The sequence below is a fragment of the Oncorhynchus gorbuscha genome, linkage group LG19 (assembly GCF_021184085.1).
Source record: "Oncorhynchus gorbuscha isolate QuinsamMale2020 ecotype Even-year linkage group LG19, OgorEven_v1.0, whole genome shotgun sequence".
In the NCBI taxonomy this organism is placed as follows: domain Eukaryota; kingdom Metazoa; phylum Chordata; class Actinopteri; order Salmoniformes; family Salmonidae; genus Oncorhynchus; species Oncorhynchus gorbuscha.
In genome coordinates, this window is record NC_060191.1 from 80349183 (window position 1) to 80371746 (window position 22564).

General features: G+C 42.7%; 1 protein-coding gene across 1 annotated transcript in view; it reads right to left on the minus strand.

Annotated features, from left to right (window-relative positions):
* Positions 1 to 22564, minus strand: part of LOC124005685 (contactin-5-like) — a 570484-nt gene that overhangs the window by 187937 nt on the left and 359983 nt on the right. The window contains exon 12 of the mRNA XM_046315147.1: positions 3523 to 3667. Within this exon, the coding sequence (XP_046171103.1) occupies positions 3523 to 3667 (145 nt within the window). The remainder of the gene's footprint in view (positions 1 to 3522; positions 3668 to 22564) is intronic.

Below are 22564 nucleotides of genomic sequence, written 5' to 3' on the forward strand. Positions count from 1 at the left end.
ACAGTGACATGTTAGGACTAACAAACAGTGACATGTTAGGACTAACAAACAGTGACATGTTAGGACTAACAAACAGTGACATGTTAGGACTAACAAACAGTGACATGTTAGGACTAACGAACAGTGACATGTTAGGACTAACAAACAGTGACATGTTAGGACTAATGAACAGGGACATGTTAGGACTAATGAAAAGTGACATGTTAGGACTAATGTAATGTGACATGTTAGGACTAATGAACAGTGACATGTTAGGACTAACGAACAGTGACATGTTAGGACTAACGAACAGTGACATGTTAGGACTAACGAACAGTGACATGTTAGGACTAATGAACAGTGACATGTTAGGACTAATGAACAGTGACATGTTAGGACTAATGAACAGGGACATGTTAGGACTAATGAAAGGTGACATGTTAGGACTAATGAACAGGGACATATTAGGACTAATGAACAGGGACATGTTAGGACTAATGAACAGGGACATGTTAGGACTAATGAACAGTGACATGTTAGGACTAATGAACAGGGACATGTTAGGACTAACGAACAGTGACATGTTAGGACTAACGAACAGTGACATGTTAGGACTAACGAACAGGGACATGTTAGGACTAATGAACAGGGACATGTTAGGACTAATGAACAGGGACATGTTAGGACTAATGAACAGGGACATGTTAGGACTAATGAACAGGGACATGTTAGGACTAATGAACAGTGACATGTTAGAACTAATGAACAGGGACATGTTAGGACTAACGAACAGTGACATGTTAGGACTAATGAACAGTGACATGTTAGGACTAACGAACAGTGACATGTTAGGACTAATGAACAGGGACATGTTAGGACTAATGAACAGGGACATGTTAGGACTAACGAACAGGGACATGTTAGGACTAATGAACAGGGACAACGGCTGGTGTGTCTAAATATAAGGGGGTAAACTACATAAGGTGCTCCGACCTCTCTGCTCCGACCTCTCTGCTCCAACCTCTCTGCTCCAACCTCTCTGCTCCAACCTCTCTGCTCCAACCTCTCTGCTCCAACCTCTCTGCTCCAATCTCTCTGCTCCAACCTCTCTGCTCCAACCTCTCTGCTCCAACCTCTCTGCTCCAACCTCTATGCTGCAACCTCTATGCTGCAACCTCTATGCTGCAACCTCTATGCTGCAACCTCTATGCTGCAACCTCTATGCTGCAACCTCTCTGCCGCAACCTCTCTGCCGCAACCTCTCTGCCGCAACCTCTCTGCCGCAACCTCTCTGCCCCAACCTCTCTGCCCCAACCTCTCTGCTGCAACCTCTCTGCTCCAACCTCTCTGCTCCAACCTCTCTGTTCCAACCTCCAACCTCAACCTCTGCTCCATTCTCCAACCTCTCTGCTCCAACCTCCAACCTCTGCTCCAACCTCCAACCTCTCTGCTCCAACCTCCAACCTCTCTGCTCCAACCACTCTGCCCCAACCTCTCTGCCCCAACCTTTCTGCCTCAACCTCTCTGCCCCAACCTCTCTGCTCCAACCTCTCTGCTCCAACCTCTCTGCTCCAACCTCTCTGCTCCAACCTCTCTGCTCCAACCTCTCTGCTCCAACCTCCAACTTCTCTGTTCCAAACTCCAACCTCAACCTCTGCTCCAACCTCCAACCTCTCTGCTCTAACCTCTGCTCCAACCTCCAACGTCTCTGCTCCAACCTCTCTGGCCCAACCTCTCTGCCCCAACCTCTCTGCCCCAACCTCTCTGCCCCAACCTCTCTGCCCCAACCTCTCTGCCCCAACCTCTCTGCTCTTATCTCTCTGCTCCAACCTCCAACCTCTAATTCCAACCTCCAACCTTTCTGCTCCATTCTCCAACCTCTCTGCTCCAAACTCCAACCTCTCTGCTCCAACCTCTCTGCCCCAACCTACAACCTCTCTGCCCCAACCTTTCCTCTCCAACTTCTCTGCACCAACCTCCAACCTCTCTGCTCCAACCTCCAACCTCTCTGCTCCAACCTACAACCTCTCTGCTCCAACCTACAACCTCTCTGCCCCAACCTATCTGCCCCAACCTCTCTGCTCCAACCTCTTTGCTCCAACCTCCAACCTCTCTGCTCCAACCTCCAACCTCTCTGCTCCAACCTCCAACCTCTCTGCTCCAACCTCCAACCTCTCTGCTCCAACCTCCAACCTCTCTGCTCCAACCTCCAAACTCTCTGCCCCAACCTCTCTTCTCCAACCTCTCTGCTCCAACCTCCAACCTCTCTGCCCCAACCTCTCTTCTCCAACCTCTCTGCTCCAACCTCCAACCTCTCTGCCCCAACCTCTCTGCTCCAACCTCTCTGCTCCAACCTCCAACCTCTCTGCTCCAACCTCCAACCTCTCTGCTCCAACCTCCAACATCTCTGCTCCAACCTCCAACATCTCTGCTCCAACCTCTCTGCTCCAACCTCTCTGCCCCAACTTCTCTGCCCCAACCTCTCTGCTCCAACCTCTCTGCTCCAACCTCTCTGCTCCAACCTCCAACCTCCAACCTCTCTGCTCCAACCTCTCTGCTCCAACCTACAACCTCTCTGCCCCAACCTCTCTGCTCCAACCTCCAACCTCTCTGCTCGAACCTCTCTGGTCCAACCTCCAACCTCTCTGCTCCAACCTCTCTGGTCCAACCTCCAACCTCTCTGCTCCAACCTCTCTGCTCCAACATCCAACCTCTCTGCTCCAACCTCTCTGCTCCAACCTCCAACAATCTCTGCTCCAACCTCTCTGCTCCAACCTCTCTGCTCCAACCTCTCTGCTCCAACCTCTCTGCTCCAACCTCTCTGCTCCAACCTCTCTGCTCCAACCTCTCTGCTCCAACCTCTCTGCTCCAACCTCTCTGCTCCAACCTCAACCTCCAACCTCAACCTCAACCTCTCTGCTCCAACCTCTCTGCTCCAACCTCTCTGCTCCAACCTACAACCTCTCTGCCCCAACTTCTCTGCTCCAACTTCTCTGCTCCAACCTCCAACCTCTCTGCTCCAACCTCTCTGCTCCAACCTCTCTGCTCCAACCTCTCTGCTCCAACCTCTCTGCTCCAACCTCTCTGCTCCAACCTCTCTGCTCCAACCTCTCTGCTCCAACCTCTCTGCTCCAACCTCTCTGCCCCAACATCTCTGCCCCAACCTCTCTGCTCCAACCTCCAACCTCTCTGCTCCAACCTCTCTGCTCCAACCTCCAACCTCTCTGCTCCAACCTCTCTGCTCCAACCTCCAACCTCTCTGCTCCAACCTCCAACCTCTCTGCTCCAACCTCCAACCTCTGTGTGCATTTTAGAGGACTGGGATAAAACAAAAGTGACATTTCCATTTAACCTTTGTGTTGGAAAATAAAATCATTTTAGGGGTTGGTTTCCCACAAACAGATTAAGCCTAGTTCTGTACTAAAAAGCAAGCTCAATGGATAATCTCCATCGGAAATACTGTTTTAGACCAGGACTAAGATATATTGTTGTCTGGGAAACTACCCATAAACCTTGTTGCTTCTTTTCAAATTCCATCCATACCTTCTGCTGGGATGAATGCGTCTGTCTCCTCTCCTCCATGTTACTCTAGGCTTGGGAGATGCTCGGGGTTTACACTCCAACAACACGTCCTTCCCCAACGTGGCGATCAGATGGACAGGGTTAAGGCTGAAGACTGGGGGCGATGCTGTGGAACAGGCCAAAGTGGGCATAATACTATCAAGTCAAAAGAGACGCAGAACCGTTCAACATGATGGAAATGTAATATTTTACCTTGCAAATAAATATCATAATAATTGTTTTGGTCCATTTAACAATTATCAAGAGCTACAACAAGAGCTACAACAAGAGGTACCTCAAGACAATTTAGAACCAGGAACAGATATAACCCTTGGTTCACTGCAGACCTGTCTGCCCTTGACCAGCACAAAAACATCCTGTGGCGTTCTGCATTAGCATCAAATAGCCCCCGTGATATGCAACTTTTCAGGGAAGTTAGGAAACAATATACACAGTCAGTTAGGAAAGGCTAGCTTTTTCAAGCAGACATTTGCATCCTGTAGCACACACTCATAACAGTTCTGGGAAACTGTAAAGTCCATGGAGAATAAGAGCACCTCCTCCAAGCTGCCCACTGCACTGAGGCTAGGAAACACTTTCAACACCGATAAATCCACGAAAATTGAGAATGTCAAAAAGCATTTTTCTATGGCTGGCCATGCTTTCCACCTGGCTACCCCTACCAAGGTCAACTAACTGGCACGCCCCACAGCAACTCACCCAAACCTCCCCAATTTCTTCTTCACCCAAAACCAGATAGCTGATGTTCTGAAAGAGCTGCAAAATATGGACCCCTACAAATCAGCCGGGCTAGACAATCTGGACCCTCTCTTCCTAAAATGATCTGCCAAAATTGTTGCAACCCCTAGGCTGTTCAACATCTCTTTGGTATTGTCTAAGATCCCCAAAGATTGGAAAGCTGCCGCGGTCATCCCCCTCTTCAAAGGGGGAGACACTGTAGACACAAACTGCTACAGACCTATATCTATCCAACCCTAGCATTCTAAGGTCTTCGAAAGCAAAGTTAATAAACAGATCACTGACCATTTCGAATCCCACCGTACCATCTCCGCTATGAAATCTGGCTTCCGAGCTGGTCATGGGGCACCTCAGCCATGCTCAAGGTCCTAAACGATATCATAACCGCCATAGATAAGAAACAATACTGTTCAGCCGTATTCATCGACCTCGCAAAGGCTTTCGTCTCTGTCAACCACCACATTCTTATCAGCAGACTCAACAGCCTTGGTTTCTCAAAAGACTGCTCCGCCTGGTTCAACAACTACTTCTCTGATAGAGTTCAGTGTGTCATATAAGAGGGCCTGTTGTCTGGACCTCTGGCAGCCTCTATGGAGGTGCCACAGGGATCAATTCTCGGGCCGACTCTCTTCTCTGTATACATCAATGATGTTGCTCTTAATGCTGGTTATTCTCTGATCCACCATGCAGACGACACCATTCTGTATACTTCTGGCCCTTCTTTGGACACTGTGCTAACTAACCTCCAGACAAGCTTCAATGCCATACAATGCAATAGGCATCGCCAATCCAAAATTATATCAAGAATCGGCTTCCTATTTCGCAAACAAAGCATCCTTCACTCATGCTGCCAAACATACCCTCGTAAAACTGACCATCCTACCGATCATCGACATCGGCGATGTCATCTATAAAATAGCCTCCAGCACTCTACTCAGCAAATTGGATGCAGTCTATCACAGTGCCATCTGTTTTGTCACCAAAGCCCCATATACTACCCACCACTGCGACCTGTACACTCTCGTTGGCTGGCCCTTGCTTCAAACTAGTCACCAAACCCACTGGCTCCAGGTCATCTATAAGTCTTTGCTAGGTAAAGCCCCACCTTATCTCAGCTCACTGGTCACATAGCAGCACCCACCCGTAGCACATGCTCCAGCAGGTATATCTCACTGGTCACATAGCAGCACCCACCCGCAGCACGTTCTCCAGCAGGTATATCTCACTGGTCACTATTGCAGCACCCACCCGTAGCACACGCTCCAGCAGTTATATCTCACTGGTCACCCCCAAAGCCAATTCCCCCTTTGGCTGCCTTTCCTTCCAGTTCTCTGCTGCCAATGTCTGGAACGTACTGCAAAAATCGCTGAAGCTGGAGACTCATCTCCCTCACTAAGTTCAAGCACCAGCTGTCAGAGCAGCTCACAGATCATTGCACCTGTACATAGCCCATCTGTAAATAGCCCATCCAACTACCTCATCCCCATACTGTATTATTATTATTATTATGTGTTTGCTCCTTTGTACCCCAGTATCTCTACTTGCACATTCGTCTGCTGCACATCTACCACTCCAGTGTTTAATTGCTATATCGTAATTACCTCGCCACTATGCCCAATTTTACTACCTTACCTCCCTTATCTGACTTCATTTGTACACACTGTATATGTCCTTTTTCCTATTGTATTATTGACTGTATGTTTGTTTTACTCCATGTGTAACTCTGTGTTGTTGTACAGTGCCTTGCAAAAGTATTCGGCCCCCTTGAACTTTGCGACCTTTTGCCACATTTCAGGCTTCAAACATAAAGATATAAAACTGTATTTTTTTGTGAAGAATCAACAACAAGTGGGACACAATCATGAAGTGGAACGACATTTATTGGATATTTCAAACTTTTTTAACAAATCAAAAACTGAAAAATTGGGCATGCAAAATTATTCAGCCCCCCTTAAGTTAATACTTTGTAGCGCCACCTTTTGCTGTGATTACAGCTGTAAATCGCTTGGGGTATGTCTCTATCAGTTTTGCACATCGAGAGACGGACATTTTCCCATTCCTCCTTGCAAAACAGCTCGAGCTCAGTGAGGTTGGATGGAGAGCATTTGTGAACAGCAGTTTTCAGTTCTTTCCACAGATTCTCGGTTGGATTCAGGTCTGGACTTTGACTTGGCCATTCTAACACCTGGATATGTTTATTTTTGAACCATTCCATTGTAGATTTTGCTTTATGTTTTGGATCATTGTCTTGTTGGAAGACAAATCTCCGTCCCAGTCTCAGGTCTTTTGCAGACTCCATCAGGTTGTCTTCCAGAATGGTCCTGTATTTGGCTCCATCCATCTTCCCATCAATTTGAACCATCTTCCCTGTCCCTGCTGAAGAAAAGCAAGCCCAAACCATGATGCTGCCACCACCATGTTTGACAGTGGGGATGGTGTGTTCAGGGTGATGGGTTGCTTTTACACCAAACATAACGTTTTGCATTGTTGCCAAAAATATCAATTTTGGTTTCATCTGACCAGAGCACCTTCTTCCGCATGTTTGATGTGTCTCCCAGATGGCTTGTGGCAAACTTTAAACGACACTTTTTATGGATATCTTTAAGAAATGGCTTTCTTCTTGCCACTCTTCCATAAAGGCCAGATTTGTGCAATATACGACTGATTGTTGTCCTATGGACAGAGTCTCCCACCTTAGCTGTAGATCTCTGCAGTTCATCCAGAGTGATCATGGGCCTCTTGGCTGCATTTCTGATCAGTCTTCTCCTTGTATGAGCTGAAAGTTTAGAGGGACGGCCAGGTCTTGGTAGATTTGCAGTGGTCTGATACTCCTTCCATTTTAATATTATCGCTTGCACAGTGCTCCTTGGGATGTTTAAAGCTTGGGAAATCTTTTTGTATCCAAATCCAGCTTTAAACTTCTTCACAACAGTATCTCGGACCTACCTGGTGTGTTCCTTGTTCTTCATGATGCTCTCTGCGCTTTTAACGGACCTCTGAGACTATCACAGTGCAGGTGCATTTATACGGAGACTTGATTACACACAGGTGGATTGTATTTATCATCATTAGTCATTTAGGTCAACATTGGATCATTCAGAGATCCTCACTGAACTTCTGGAGAGAGTTTGCTGCACTGAAAGTAAAGGGGCTGAATAATTTTGCACGCCCAATTTTTCAGTGTTTGATTTGTTAAAAAAGTTTGAAATGTCCAATAAATGTCGTTCCACTTCATGATTGTGTCCCACTTGTTGTTGATTCTTCACAAACAAATACAGTTTTATATCTTTATGTTTGAAGCCTGAAATGTGGCAAAAGGTCGCAAAGTTCAAGGGGGCCGAATACTTTCGCAAGGCAGTGTAAAGGTGATCTGGCCTACCTGGTTAAATAAAGGTGAAATAAAACACGTTTAAAAATGAACTACATCAAGAAAAATATAACATGTTAAGCATCACTTTCTACAGTATGGATAATACAATATGGATAATGCAGTATGGATAATACAGTATGGATAATACAGTATGGATAATGCAGTATGGATAATACAGTATGGATAATACAGTATGGATAATACAGTATGCATAATACAGTATGGATAATACAGTATGCATAATACAGTATAGATAATACAGTATGGATAATACAGTATAGATAATACAGTATGGATAATACAGTATGGATAATACAGTATGCATAATACAGTATAGATAATACAGTATAGATAATACAGTATGGATATTTTTACAGTATGGATAATACAGTATGCCTAATACAGTATAGATAATACAGTATAGATAATACAGTATAGATAATACAGTATGGATAATACAGTATGCATAATACAGTATAGATAATACAGTATGGATAATACAGTATAGATAATACAGTATAGATAATACAGTATGGATAATACAGTATGGATAATACAGTATGCATAATACAGTATAGATACAGTATAGATAATACAGTATAGATAATACAGTATGGTTATTCTTACAGTATGGATAATACAGTATGGATAATACAGTATGGATAATACAGTATGCATAATACAGTATAGATAATACAGTATGGATATTTTTACAGTATGGATAATACAGTATAGATAATACAGTATAGATAATACAGCATGGATAATACAGTATGGATAATACAGTATAGATAATACAGCATGGATAATACAGTATGGATAATACGGTATGGATAATAGAGTATAGATAATACAGTATGGATAATACAGTATGGATAATAGAGTATGGATAATACAGTATGGATAATACAGTATGGATAATACAGTATGGATAATAGAGTATAGATAATACAGTATGGATAATACAGTATGGATAATACAGTATGGATAATACAGTATGGATAATAGAGTATAGATAATAGAGTATAGATAATACAGTATGGATAATACAGCATGGATAATACAGCATGGATAATACAGCATGGATAATACAGCATGGATAATACAATATGGATAATACAGTATGGATAATACAGTATGGATAATACAGCATGGATAATACAGCATGGATAATACAGCATGGATAATACAGTATGGATAATACAGCATGGATAATACAGTATGGATAATACAATATGGATAATACAGTATGGATAATACAGTATGGATAATACAGCATGGATAATACAGCATGGATAATACAGCATGGATAGTACAGTATGGATAATACAGTATGGATAATACAGTATGGATAATACAGTATGGATAGTACAGCATGGATAATACAGTATGGATAATACAGCATGGATAATACAGCATGGATAATACAGTATGGATAATACAGTATGGATAATACAGCATGGATAATACAGTATGGATAATACAGCATGGATAATACTGTATGGATAATAGAGTATAGATAATACAGCATGGATAATACAGTATGGATAATACAGTATAGATAATACAGTATGGATAATACAGTATGGATAATACAGCATGGATAATACAGTATGGATAATACAGTATGGATAATACAGTATAGATAATACAGCATGGATAATACAGTATGGATAATACAGTATGGATAATAGAGTATAGATAATACAGTATGGATAATACAGTATGGATAATAGAGTATGGATAATACAGTATGGATAATACAGTATAGATAATACAGTATGGATAATACAGTATGGATAATACAGTATGGATAGTTTTACAGTATAGATAATAGAGTATAGATAATACAGTATGGATAATACAGCATGGATAATACAGCATGGATAATACAGCATGGATAATACAGCATGGATAATACAATATGGATAATAGAGTATAGATAATACAGTATGGATAATACAATATGGATAATACAGTATGGATAATACAGTATGGATAATACAGCATGGATAATACAGCATGGATAATACAGCATGGATAATACATGGATAATACAGTATGGATAATACAGTATGGATAGTACAGCATGGATAATACAGTATGGATAATACAGCATGGATAATACAGCATGGATAATACAGTATGGATAATACAGTATGGATAATACAGCATGGATAATACAGTATGGATAATACAGCATGGATAATACTGTATGGATAATAGAGTATAGATAATACAGCATGGATAATACAGTATGGATAATACAGTATGGATAATACAGTATGGATAATACAGTATATATAATACAGTATGGATAATACAGTATAGATAATACAGTATGGATAATACAGTATGGATAATACAGTATGCATAATACAGTATAGATAATACAGTATGCATAATACAGTATGGATAATACAGTATGGATAATACAGTATGGATAATACAGTATGGATAATACAGTATAGATAATACAGTATAGATACAGTATGGATAATACAGTATGGATAATACAGTATGGATAATACAGTATGGATAATACAGTATGGATAATACAGTATGGATAGTTTTACAGTACATGTTCTCTGAGAAATATGGAGTCATAATTATCCAGTCCATAAATACTAAAGTGTTCTACCAGAGATAAAACAAATCCAGGCTAAATTATCAAAATGATTCAACCCTCCCTCTCTCATCTTCAACATGTACAGTTCATTACTGCTGCTGTTTCCCCAGGGAATCCTTCTGACCAATCAGATGACTCAAATGTTTTCCAAGCCAACTGATCAAATCATGGACTTAATTGAGTTGACATTTGATAACGGTGTCTCAAATGACACCCTATTCCCTTTATCAGGCACTACTTGTGGCACTATATAGGAAACCCTATACCCTTCATAGGGCACTACTTGAAGCACTATATAGGAAACCCTATACCCTTTATCAGGCACTACTTTAAGCACTATATAGGAAACCCTATTCCCTTTATCAGGCACTACTTTAGGCACTATATAGGAAACCATATTCCCTTCATAGGGCACTACTTTAGGCACTATATAGGAAACCCTATTCCCTTCATAGGGCACTACTTTAGGCACTATATAGGAGACCCTATTCCCTTCATAGGGCACTACTTTAAGCACGATATAGGAAACCCTATTCCCTTTATCAGGCACTACTTTAGGCACTATATAGGAAACCCTATTCCCTTTATCAGGCACTACTTTAAGCACTATATAGGAGATCCTATTCCCTTAATAGGGCACTACTTTAGGCACTGTATAGGAGACCCTATTCCCTTCATAGGGCACTACTTTAGGCACTATATAGGAAACCCTATTCCCTTCATAGGGCACTACTTTAGGCACTATATAGGAGACCCTATTCCCTTCATAGGGCACTACTTTAGGCACTGTATAGGAGATAGGATGCCATCATTGCGTGCAACGTGTGCCATAAGCGAGGGAACATGTGGAAGGTCACGCAGATGACAGACAGGTTGTTATTTGGTCTCTAATTAGTCAACGTGCTGTAAAATCTTCTGTCAAAACAATTAGTACATAGCATTTACAGTTTCGTGCTGTCACGTCCGTTGGATAGTGTGTGTCGAGATAGTTCCCCAAACAATAGACATTTAGATAAATACAATGAAAAACTAAAACATTTCTGATACTGTTTAATTCTCATTTGAAAATATATTGGTAGTTTTCTCTCACAAAGCTAACGTATACAATGTGAAACAACATCAGGATCATCTGAGCACAAACGATATGCAGCAGTAGTTGTGCATGCTACAAGGTCACCAACTTGAGAACTGTCTAAATAGGAGACATTGCTTCAAAGTAAAGTTCTCTGTCTGCATACACTAATGCAGTGAGCAGGGCTCTGGGGCCCAGGGTCTATAAGCTGGGAGGCTTTGTCACCACCGGTTATTTAAAAACTGACTGATGCTTTGGAGGTGACAGAGATGAGGACATCTCCTAGTCAGTTAGAGCTGGTTCCTGACTGTTGGCCAGCCCCTACCCCTTCTATCCCTCATGCCATCCATCCCCCTCTCCATCCCTCCCAGCATCCCTCTCTCCATCCCTCCCTCCCTCCATCCCCCTCTCCATCCCTCAGTCTGTCCCCCCCTGTTTCCCCTCTCTTCCAGCAAGCCCCTGCACCATCTACCACCCTCTCCATCCCTCCCTCCATCCCCCTCTCCATTCCTCCCTCCCTCCATCCCCCTCTCCATCCCTCCCTCCCTCCATCCCCCTCTCCATCCCTCAGTCTGTCCCCCCCTGTTTCCCCTCTCTTCCAGCAAGCCCCTGCACCATCTACCACCCACTCCATCCCTCCATCCCGCCGTTCCCTCTCTCTTCTCCTAGCATTGACAGAGACCAGTCTGACTGTGGCAGGGATGGCACAGATCCCCTAGGCCATGGAAACCACCAGGGAGAAAACACAGCACTTGCTGTGAGGGAGGGGTAGGAATCTCGATCTCAGTCAAGAGAGAGAGAGGGAGGGAAGAGGGGGAGGGAGGAAGAGGGGGAGTAGAGGGGGAGTAGGGAGGGAGGAGAGGGGAGTAGGGAGGGAGGATAGAGGGGGAGGAGGGAGGGATGGTGGGTAGGCATCTTCCAATCCGCCAAGAGAGAGTTGGGGGAAGGTGGAGAGAGTTGGAGGAGTGAGGGAGGGTGGGGTATGCTGGAGAGGAGAGGAGATGAGAGGGGAGAAGAACACGTATGGTCCCGTATTGGTCCCATATTGAAGCTGACAGGGAGAAAATGAGTGTATCAACAGAGAGAAGTGGACAGAGAGAGAGAGAGAGAGAGATGTAGTATGATGGAGAGGTAGACATTTATCATTTCTCTCAGGCCTTTGAATTCACCAGAGACACTGTCACAACTGACGAGCAGAATCTCCAAAGAACTACACTGAACAAAAATATAAACGCAAGAAGCAACAATTTCAAAGATTTTACTGTGTTACAGTTCAAGCATTTTGCTACACATCTGCTAACCATGTGTATGTGACAAATAAAATTTGATTTGATTTGATGTATAAGGAAATCAGTCCATTGAAATTTACATTTACATTTAAGTCATTTAGCAGACGCTCTTATCCAGAGCGAAATCAATTAATTAGGCCCTAATCTTTGGATTTCACATGACTGGGAATACAGATATGCATCTGTTGGTCACACATACCTTTAAAAAAAGCTATTGAAGCAGCATCTCAAGACATCAGTCAGGAAGTTAAAGCTTGGTCGCAAATGGGTCTTCCAATGACCCCAAGCATACTTCCAAAGTTGTGGAAAAATGGCTTAAGGACAATAATATAATAATAATAATATATGCCATTTAGCAGACACTTTTATCCAAAGCGACTTACAGTCATGTGTGCATACATTCTACGTATGGGTGGTCCCGGGAATCGAACCCACTACCCTGGCGTTACAAGCGCCATGCTCTACCAACTGAGCTACAGAAGGACCACGGACAACAAAGTCAAGGTATTGGAGTGGCCATCACAAAGCCCTGACCTCAATCCTATAGAAAATGTGTGGGCAGAACTGAAAAAGCATGTGCGAGCAAGGAGACCTAAAAACCTGACTCAGTTACACCAGCTTTGTCAGGAGGAATGGGCCAAAATTCACCCAACTTATTGTGGGAAGCTTGTGGAAGGCTACCTGAAACGTTTGACCCAAGTTAAATAATTTGAAGGCAATGCTACCAAATAGTGATTGAGTGTCTGTAAACTTCTGACCCACTGGGAATGTGATGAAAGAAATAAAAGCTGAAATAAATTATTCTCTCTAGGATTATTCTGACATTTCACATTATTTAAATAAAGTGGTGATCCTAACTGACCTTAGACAGGGGATTTTTACTAGGATTAAATGTCAGGAATTTAAATGTATTTGGCTAAGGTGTATATGGATTTCCAACTTCAACTGTATATACAGGGGGTATGGGTACAGAGTCAATGTGGAGGCTATATACAGGGGGTATGGGTACAGAGTCAATGTGGAGTCTATATACAGGGGGTATGGGTACAGAGTCAATGTGGAGTCTATATACAGGGGTATGGGTACAGAGTCAATGTGGAGTCTATATACAGGGGGTATGGGTACAGAGTCAATGTGGAGGCTATATACAGGGGGTATGGGTACAGAGTCAATGTGGAGTCTATATACAGGGGGTATGGGTACAGAGTCAATGTGGAGTCTATATACAGGGGTACCGATACAGAGTCAATGTGGAGGCTATATGCAGGGGTATGGGTACAGAGTCAATGTGGAGGCTATATACAGGGGTACCGGTACAGAGTCAATGTGGAGGCTATATACAGGGGGTATGGGTACAGAGTCAATGTGGAGTCTATATACAGGGGTACCGATACAGAGTCAATGTGGAGGCTATATGCAGGGGGTATGGGTACAGAGTCAATGTGGAGTCTATATACAGGGGGTACCGATACAGAGTCAATGTGGAGGCTATATGCAGGGGGTATGGGTATGACTCTGTACCGGTACCCCCTGTATATAGCCTCCACATTGACTCTGTACTGGTACCCCCTGCATATAGCCTCCACATTGACTCTGTACCGGTACCCCCTGTATATATATATATATATATATATATAGCCTCCACATTGACTCTGTACCGGTACCCCCTGCATATAGCCTCCACATTGACTCTGTACCGGTACCCCCTGTATATAGCCTCCACATTGACTCTGTGCCGGTACCCCCTGCATATAGCCTCCACATTGACTCTGTACTGGTACCCCCTGTATATAGCGTCCACATTGACTCTGTACCGTGATACCCTGTATATAACCTACACATTGACTCTGTACCAGTACCCCCTGTATATAGCCTCCACATTGACTCTGTACCGTAATACCCTGTATATAACCTACACATTGACTCTGTACCGTAACACCCTGTATATAGCCTCCACATTGACTCTGTACCGGTACCCCCTGTAATAGCCTCCACATTGACTCTGTACCGGTACCCCCTGTATATAGCCTCCACATTGACTCTGTACCGTGATACCCTGTATATAACCTACACATTGACTCTGTACCGGTACCCCCTGTATATAACCTCCACATTGACTCTGTACCGTGATACCCTGTATATAACCTACACATTGACTCTGTACCAGTACCCCCTGTATATAGCCTCCACATTGACTCTGTACCGTAATACCCTGTATATAACCTACACATTGACTCTGTACCGTAACACCCTGTATATAGCCTCCACATTGACTCTGTACCGGTACCCCCTGTAATAGCCTCCACATTGACTCTGTACCGTAACACCCTGTATACAGGCTCACTACTGTTATTATACTGCTGCTCTCACTATTTGTTATTTGTATTTGTTATTTTTTACTTATCTATGTTTTTAATTTAAACTGGATTGTTGGTTAAGGGCTTGTAAAGAAGCATTTCACTCCACACCTATCGTATGGGGCGCATATTTGGCACAAGCCTACCAATGAATATTGCAGAAAAGACAACGCTTTAATAGAAGCCTACCAGAGAATACTGCAGGACAGACAAACAGCTTTAATAGAAGCCTACCAGTGAATACTGCAGGGCAGACAAACAGCTTTAATAGAAGCCTACCAGTGAATACTGCAGGACAGACAAACAGCTTTAATAAAAGCCTACCAGAGAATACTGCAGGACAGACAAACAGCTTTAATAGAAGCCTACCAGAGAATACTGCAGGACAGACAAACAGCTTTAATAGAAGCCTACCAGAGAATACTGCAGGACAGACAAACAGCTTTAATAGAAGCCTACCAGTGAATACTGCAGAGAAGACAAACAGCTTTAATAGAAGCCTACCAGTGAATACTGCAGGACAGACAAACAGCTTTAATAGAAGCCTACCAGTGAATACTGCAGGACAGACAAACAGCTTTAATAGAAGCCTACCAGTGAATACTGCAGGACAGACAAACAGCTTTAATAGAAGCCTACCAGTGAATACTGCAGAGAAGACAACGCTTTAATAGAAGCCTACCAGTGAATACTGCAGGACAGACAAACAGCTTTAATAGAAGCCTACCAGTGAATACTGCAGGACAGACAAACAGCTTTAATAGAAGCCTACCAGTGAATACTGCAGGACAGACAAACAGCTTTAATAGAAGCCTACCAGTGAATACTGCAGGACAGACAAACAGCTTTAATAGAAGCCTACTAGTGAATACTGCAGGACAGACAAACAGCTTTAATAGAAGCCTACCAGTGAATACTGCAGGACAGACAAACAGCTTTAATAGAAGCCTACCAGTGAATACTGCAGGACAGACGAACAGCTTTAATAGAAGCCTACCAGTGAATACTGCAGGACAGACAAACAGCTTTAATAGAAGCCTACCAGTGAATACTGCAGGACAGACAAACAGCTTTAATAGAAGCCTACCAGTGAATACTGCAGAGAAGACAACGCTTTAATAGAAGCCTACCAGTGAATACTGCAGGACAGACAAACAGCTTTAATAGAAGCCTACCAGTGAATACTGCAGGACAGACAAACAGCTTTAATAGAAGCTTACCAGTGAATACTGCAGGACAGACAAACAGCTTTAATAGAAGCCTTCCAGTGAATACTGCAGGACAGACAAACAGCTTTAATAGAAGCCTACCAGTGAATACTGCAGGACAGACAAACAGCTTTAATAGAAGCCTACCAGTGAATACTGCAGGACAGACAAACAGCTTTAATAGAAGCCTACCAGTGAATACTGCAGGACAGACAAACATCTTTAATAGAAGCCTACCAGTGAATACTGCAGGACAGACAAACAGCTTTAATAGAAGCCTACCAGTGAATACTGCAGGACAGACAAACAGCTTTAATAGAAGCCTACCAGTGAATACTGCAGGACAGACAAACAGCTTTAATAGAAGCCTACCAGTGAATACTGCAGGACAGACAAACAGCTTTAATAGAAGCCTACCAGTGAATACTGCAGGACAGACAAACAGCTTTAATAGAAGCCTACTAGTGAATACTGCAGGACAGACAAACAGCTTTAATAGAAGCCTACCAGTGAATACTGCAGGACAGACAAACAGCTTTAATAGAAGCCTACCAGTGAACACTGCAGGACAGACAAACAGCTTTAATAGAAGACTACCAGTGAATACTGCAGGACAGACAAACAGCTTTAATAGAAGCCTACCAGTGAATACTGCAGGACAGACAAACAGCTTTAATAGAAGCCTACCAGAGAATACTGCAGGACAGACAAACAGCTTTAATAGAAGCCTACCAGAGAATACTGCAGGACAGACAAACAGCTTTAATAGAAGCCTACCAGTGAATACTGCAGAGAAGACAAACAGCTTTAATAGAAGCCTACCAGTGAATACTGCAGCACAGACAAACAGCTTTAATAGAAGCCTACCAGTGAATACTGCAGGACAGACAAACAGCGTTAATAGAAGCCTACCAGTGAATACTGCAGGACAGACAAACAGCTTTAATAGAAAACTACCAGTGAATACTGCAGGGCAGACAAACAGCTTTAATAGAAGCCTACCAGTGAATACTGCAGGGCAGACAAACAGCTTTAATAGAAAACTACCAGTGAATACTGCAGGACAGACAAACAGCTTTAATAGAAGCATACCAGTGAATACTGCAGGACAGACAAACAGCTTTAATAGAAGCCTACCAGTGAATACTGCAGGACAGACAAACAGCTTTAATAGAAGCATACCAGTGAATACTGCAGGACAGACAAACAGCTTTAATAGAAGCCTACCTTTAGTGAATACTGCAGGACAGACAAACAGCTTTAATAGAAGCCTACCAGTGAATACTGCAGGACAGACAAACAGCTTTAATAGAAGCCTACCAGTGAATACTGCAGGACAGACAAACAGCTTTAATAGAAGCCTACCAGTGAATACTGCAGGACAGACAAACAGCTTTAATAGAAGCCTACCAGTGAATACTGCAGGACAGACAAACAGCTTTAATAGAAGCCTACCAGTGAATACTGCAGGACAGACAAACAGCTTTAATAGAAGCTTACCAGTGAATACTGCAGGACAGACAAACAGCTTTAATAGAAGCCTACCAGTGAATACTGCAGGACAGACAAACAGCTTTAATAGAAGCCTACCAGTGAATACTGCAGGACAGACAAACAGCTTTAATAGAAGCCTACCAGTGAATACTGCAGGACAGACAAACAGCTTTAATAGAAGCCTACCAGTGAATACTGCAGGACAGACAAACAGCTTTAATAGAAGCCTACCAGTGAATACTGCAGGACAGACAAACAGCTTTAATAGAAGCCTACCAGTGAATACTGCAGGACAGACAAACAGCTTTAATAGAAGCCTACCAGTGAATACTGCAGGACAGACAAACAGCTTTAATAGAAGCCTACCAGTGAATACTGCAGGACAGACAAACAGCTTTAATAGAAGCCTACTAGTGAATACTGCAGGACAGACAAACAGCTTTAATAGAAGCCTACCAGTGAATACTGCAGGACAGACAAACAGCTTTAATAGAAGCCTACCAGTGAACACTGCAGGACAGACAAACAGCTTTAATAGAAGACTACCAGTGAATACTGCAGGACAGACAAACAGCTTTAATAGAAGCCTACCAGTGAATACTGCAGGACAGACAAACAGCTTTAATAGAAGCCTACCAGAGAATACTGCAGGACAGACAAACAGCTTTAATAGAAGCCTACCAGAGAATACTGCAGGACAGACAAACAGCTTTAATAGAAGCCTACCAGTGAATACTGCAGAGAAGACAAACAGCTTTAATAGAAGCCTACCAGTGAATACTGCAGCACAGACAAACAGCTTTAATAGAAGCCTACCAGTGAATACTGCAGGACAGACAAACAGCGTTAATAGAAGCCTACCAGTGAATACTGCAGGACAGACAAACAGCTTTAATAGAAAACTACCAGTGAATACTGCAGGGCAGACAAACAGCTTTAATAGAAGCCTACCAGTGAATACTGCAGGGCAGACAAACAGCTTTAATAGAAAACTACCAGTGAATACTGCAGGACAGACAAACAGCTTTAATAGAAGCATACCAGTGAATACTGCAGGGCAGACAAACAGCTTTAATAGAAGACTACCAGTGAATACTGCAGGACAGACAAACAGCTTTAATAGAAGCATACCAGTGAATACTGCAGGACAGACAAACAGCTTTAATAGAAGCCTACCAGTGAATACTGCAGGACAGACAAACAGCTTTAATAGAAAACTACCAGTGAATACTGCAGCACAGACAAACAGCTTTAATAGAAGCATACCAGTGAATACTGCAGGACAGACAAACAGCTTTAATAGAAGCCTACCAGTGAATACTGCAGCACAGACAAACAGCTTTAATAGAAGCCTACCAGTGAATACTGCAGGACAGACAAACAGCGTTAATAGAAGCCTACCAGTGAATACTGCAGGACAGACAAACAGCTTTAATAGAAAACTACCAGTGAATACTGCAGGACAGACAAACAGCTTTAATAGAAGCCTACCAGTGAATACTGCAGGACAGACAAACAGCTTTAATAGAAGCCTACCAGTGAATACTGCAGGGCAGACAAACAGCTTTAATAGAAGCCTACCAGTGAATACTGCAGGACAGACAAACAGCTTTAATAGAAGCATACCAGTGAATACTGCAGGACAGACAAACAGCTTTAATAGAAGCCTACCAGTGAATACTGCAGGACAGACAAAATACATTAATAGAAAACTACCAGTGAATACTGCAGGACAGACAAATAGCTTTAATAGAAGCCTACCAGTGAATACTGCAGGGCAGACAAACAGCTTTAATAGAAGACTACCAGTGAATACTGCAGGACAGACAAACAGCTTTAATAGAAGCATACCAGTGAATACTGCAGGGCAGACAAACAGCTTTAATAGAAGACTACCAGTGAATACTGCAGGACAGACAAACAGCTTTAATAGAATCATACCAGTGAATACTGCAGGACAGACAAACAGCTTTAATAGAAGCCTACCAGTGAATACTGCAGGACAGACAAACAGCTTTAATAGAAAACTACCAGTGAATACTGCAGCACAGACAAACAGCTTTAATAGAAGCATACCAGTGAATACTGCAGGACAGACAAACAGCTTTAATAGAAGCCTACCAGTGAATACTGCAGGGCAGACAAACAGCTTTAATAGAAGACTACCAGTGAATACTGCAGGACAGACAAACAGCTTTAATAGAAGCATACCAGTGAATACTGCAGGGCAGACAAACAGCTTTAATAGAAGACTACCAGTGAATACTGCAGGACAGACAAACAGCTTTAATAGAAGCATACCAGTGAATACTGCAGGACAGACAAACAGCTTTAATAGAAGCCTACCAGTGAATACTGCAGGACAGACAAACAGCTTTAATAGAAGCATACCAGTGAATACTGCAGGACAGACAAACAGCTTTAATAGAAGCCTACCAGTGAATACTGCAGCACAGACAAACAGCTTTAATAGAAGCCTACCAGTGAATACTGCAGGACAGACAAACAGCGTTAATAGAAGCCTACCAGTGAATACTGCAGGACAGACAAACAGCTTTAATAGAAAACTACCAGTGAATACTGCAGGACAGACAAACAGCTTTAATAGAAGCATACCAGTGAATACTGCAGGACAGACAAAATGCATTAATAGAAGCATACCAGTGAATACTGCAGGACAGACAAACAGCTTTAATAGAAGCCTACCAGTGAATACTGCAGGACAGACAAACAGCTTTAATAGAAGCCTACCAGTGAATACTGCAGGGCAGACAAACAGCTTTAATAGAAGCCTACCAGTGAATACTGCAGGACAGACAAACAGCTTTAATAGAAGCATACCAGTGAATACTGCAGGACAGACAAACAGCTTTAATAGAAGCCTACCAGTGAATACTGCAGGACAGACAAAATACATTAATAGAAAACTACCAGTGAATACTGCAGGACAGACAAACAGCTTTAATAGAAGCCTACCAGTGAATACTGCAGGGCAGACAAACAGCTTTAATAGAAGACTACCAGTGAATACTGCAGGACAGACAAACAGCTTTAATAGAAGCATACCAGTGAATACTGCAGGGCAGACAAACAGCTTTAATAGAAGACTACCAGTGAATACTGCAGGACAGACAAACAGCTTTAATAGAAGCATACCAGTGAATACTGCAGGACAGACAAACAGCTTTAATAGAAGCCTACCAGTGAATACTGCAGGACAGACAAACAGCTTTAATAGAAAACTACCAGTGAATACTGCAGCACAGACAAACAGCTTTAATAGAAGCATACCAGTGAATACTGCAGGACAGACAAACAGCTTTAATAGAAGCCTACCAGTGAATACTGCAGCACAGACAAACAGCTTTAATAGAAGCCTACCAGTGAATACTGCAGGACAGACAAACAGCGTTAATAGAAGCCTACCAGTGAATACTGCAGGACAGACAAACAGCTTTAATAGAAAACTACCAGTGAATACTGCAGGGCAGACAAACAGCTTTAATAGAAGCCTACCAGTGAATACTGCAGGACAGACAAACAGCTTTAATAGAAGCATACCAGTGAATACTGCAGGACAGACAAACAGCTTTAATAGAAGCCTACCAGTGAATACTGCAGGACAGACAAACAGCTTTAATAGAAGCCTACCAGTGAATACTGCAGGGCAGACAAACAGCTTTAATAGAAGCCTACCAGTGAATACTGCAGGGCAGACAAACAGCTTTAATAGAAGCCTACCAGTGAATACTGCAGGGCAGACAAACAGCTTTAATAGAAAACTACCAGTGAATACTGCAGAGAAGACAACGCTTTAATAGAAGACTACCAGTGAATACTGCAGGACAGACAAACAGCTTTAATAGAAGCATACCAGTGAATACTGCAGGACAGACAAACAGCTTTAATAGAAGCCTACCAGTGAATACTGCAGGACAGACAAACAGCTTTAATATAAAACTACCAGTGAATACTGCAGCACAGACAAACAGCATTAATAGAAGCATACCAGTGAATACTGCAGGACAGACAAACAGCTTTAATAGAAGCCTACCAGTGAATACTGCAGGACAGACAAACAGCTTTAATAGAAGCCTACCAGTGAATACTGCAGGGCAGACAAACAGCTTTAATAGAAGCCTACCAGTGAATACTGCAGGGCAGACAAACAGCTTTAATAGAAGCCTACCAGTGAATACTGCAGGGCAGACAAAATGCATTAATAGAAAACTACCAGTGAATACTGCAGGGCAGACAAACAGCTTTAATAGAAGCCTACCAGTGAATACTGCAGGGCAGACAAACAGCTTTAATAGAAAACTACCAGTGAATACTGCAGGACAGATAAACAGCTTTAATAGAAGCCTACCAGTGAATACTGCAGGGCAGACAAACAGCTTTAATAGAAAACTACCAGTGAATACTGCAGGACAGACAAACAGCTTTAATAGAAGCATACCAGTGAATACTGCAGGGCAGACAAACAGCTTTAATAGAAGACTACCAGTGAATACTGCAGGACAGACAAACAGCTTTAATAGAAGCATACCAGTGAATACTGCAGGACAGACAAACAGCTTTAATAGAAGCCTACCAGTGAATACTGCAGGACAGACAAACAGCTTTAATAGAAGCATACCAGTGAATACTGCAGGGCAGACAAACAGCTTTAATAGAAGACTACCAGTGAATACTGCAGGACAGACAAACAGCTTTAATAGAAGCATACCAGTGAATACTGCAGGACAGACAAACAGCTTTAATAGAAGCCTACCAGTGAATACTGCAGGACAGACAAACAGCTTTAATAGAAAACTACCAGTGAATACTGCAGCACAGACAAACA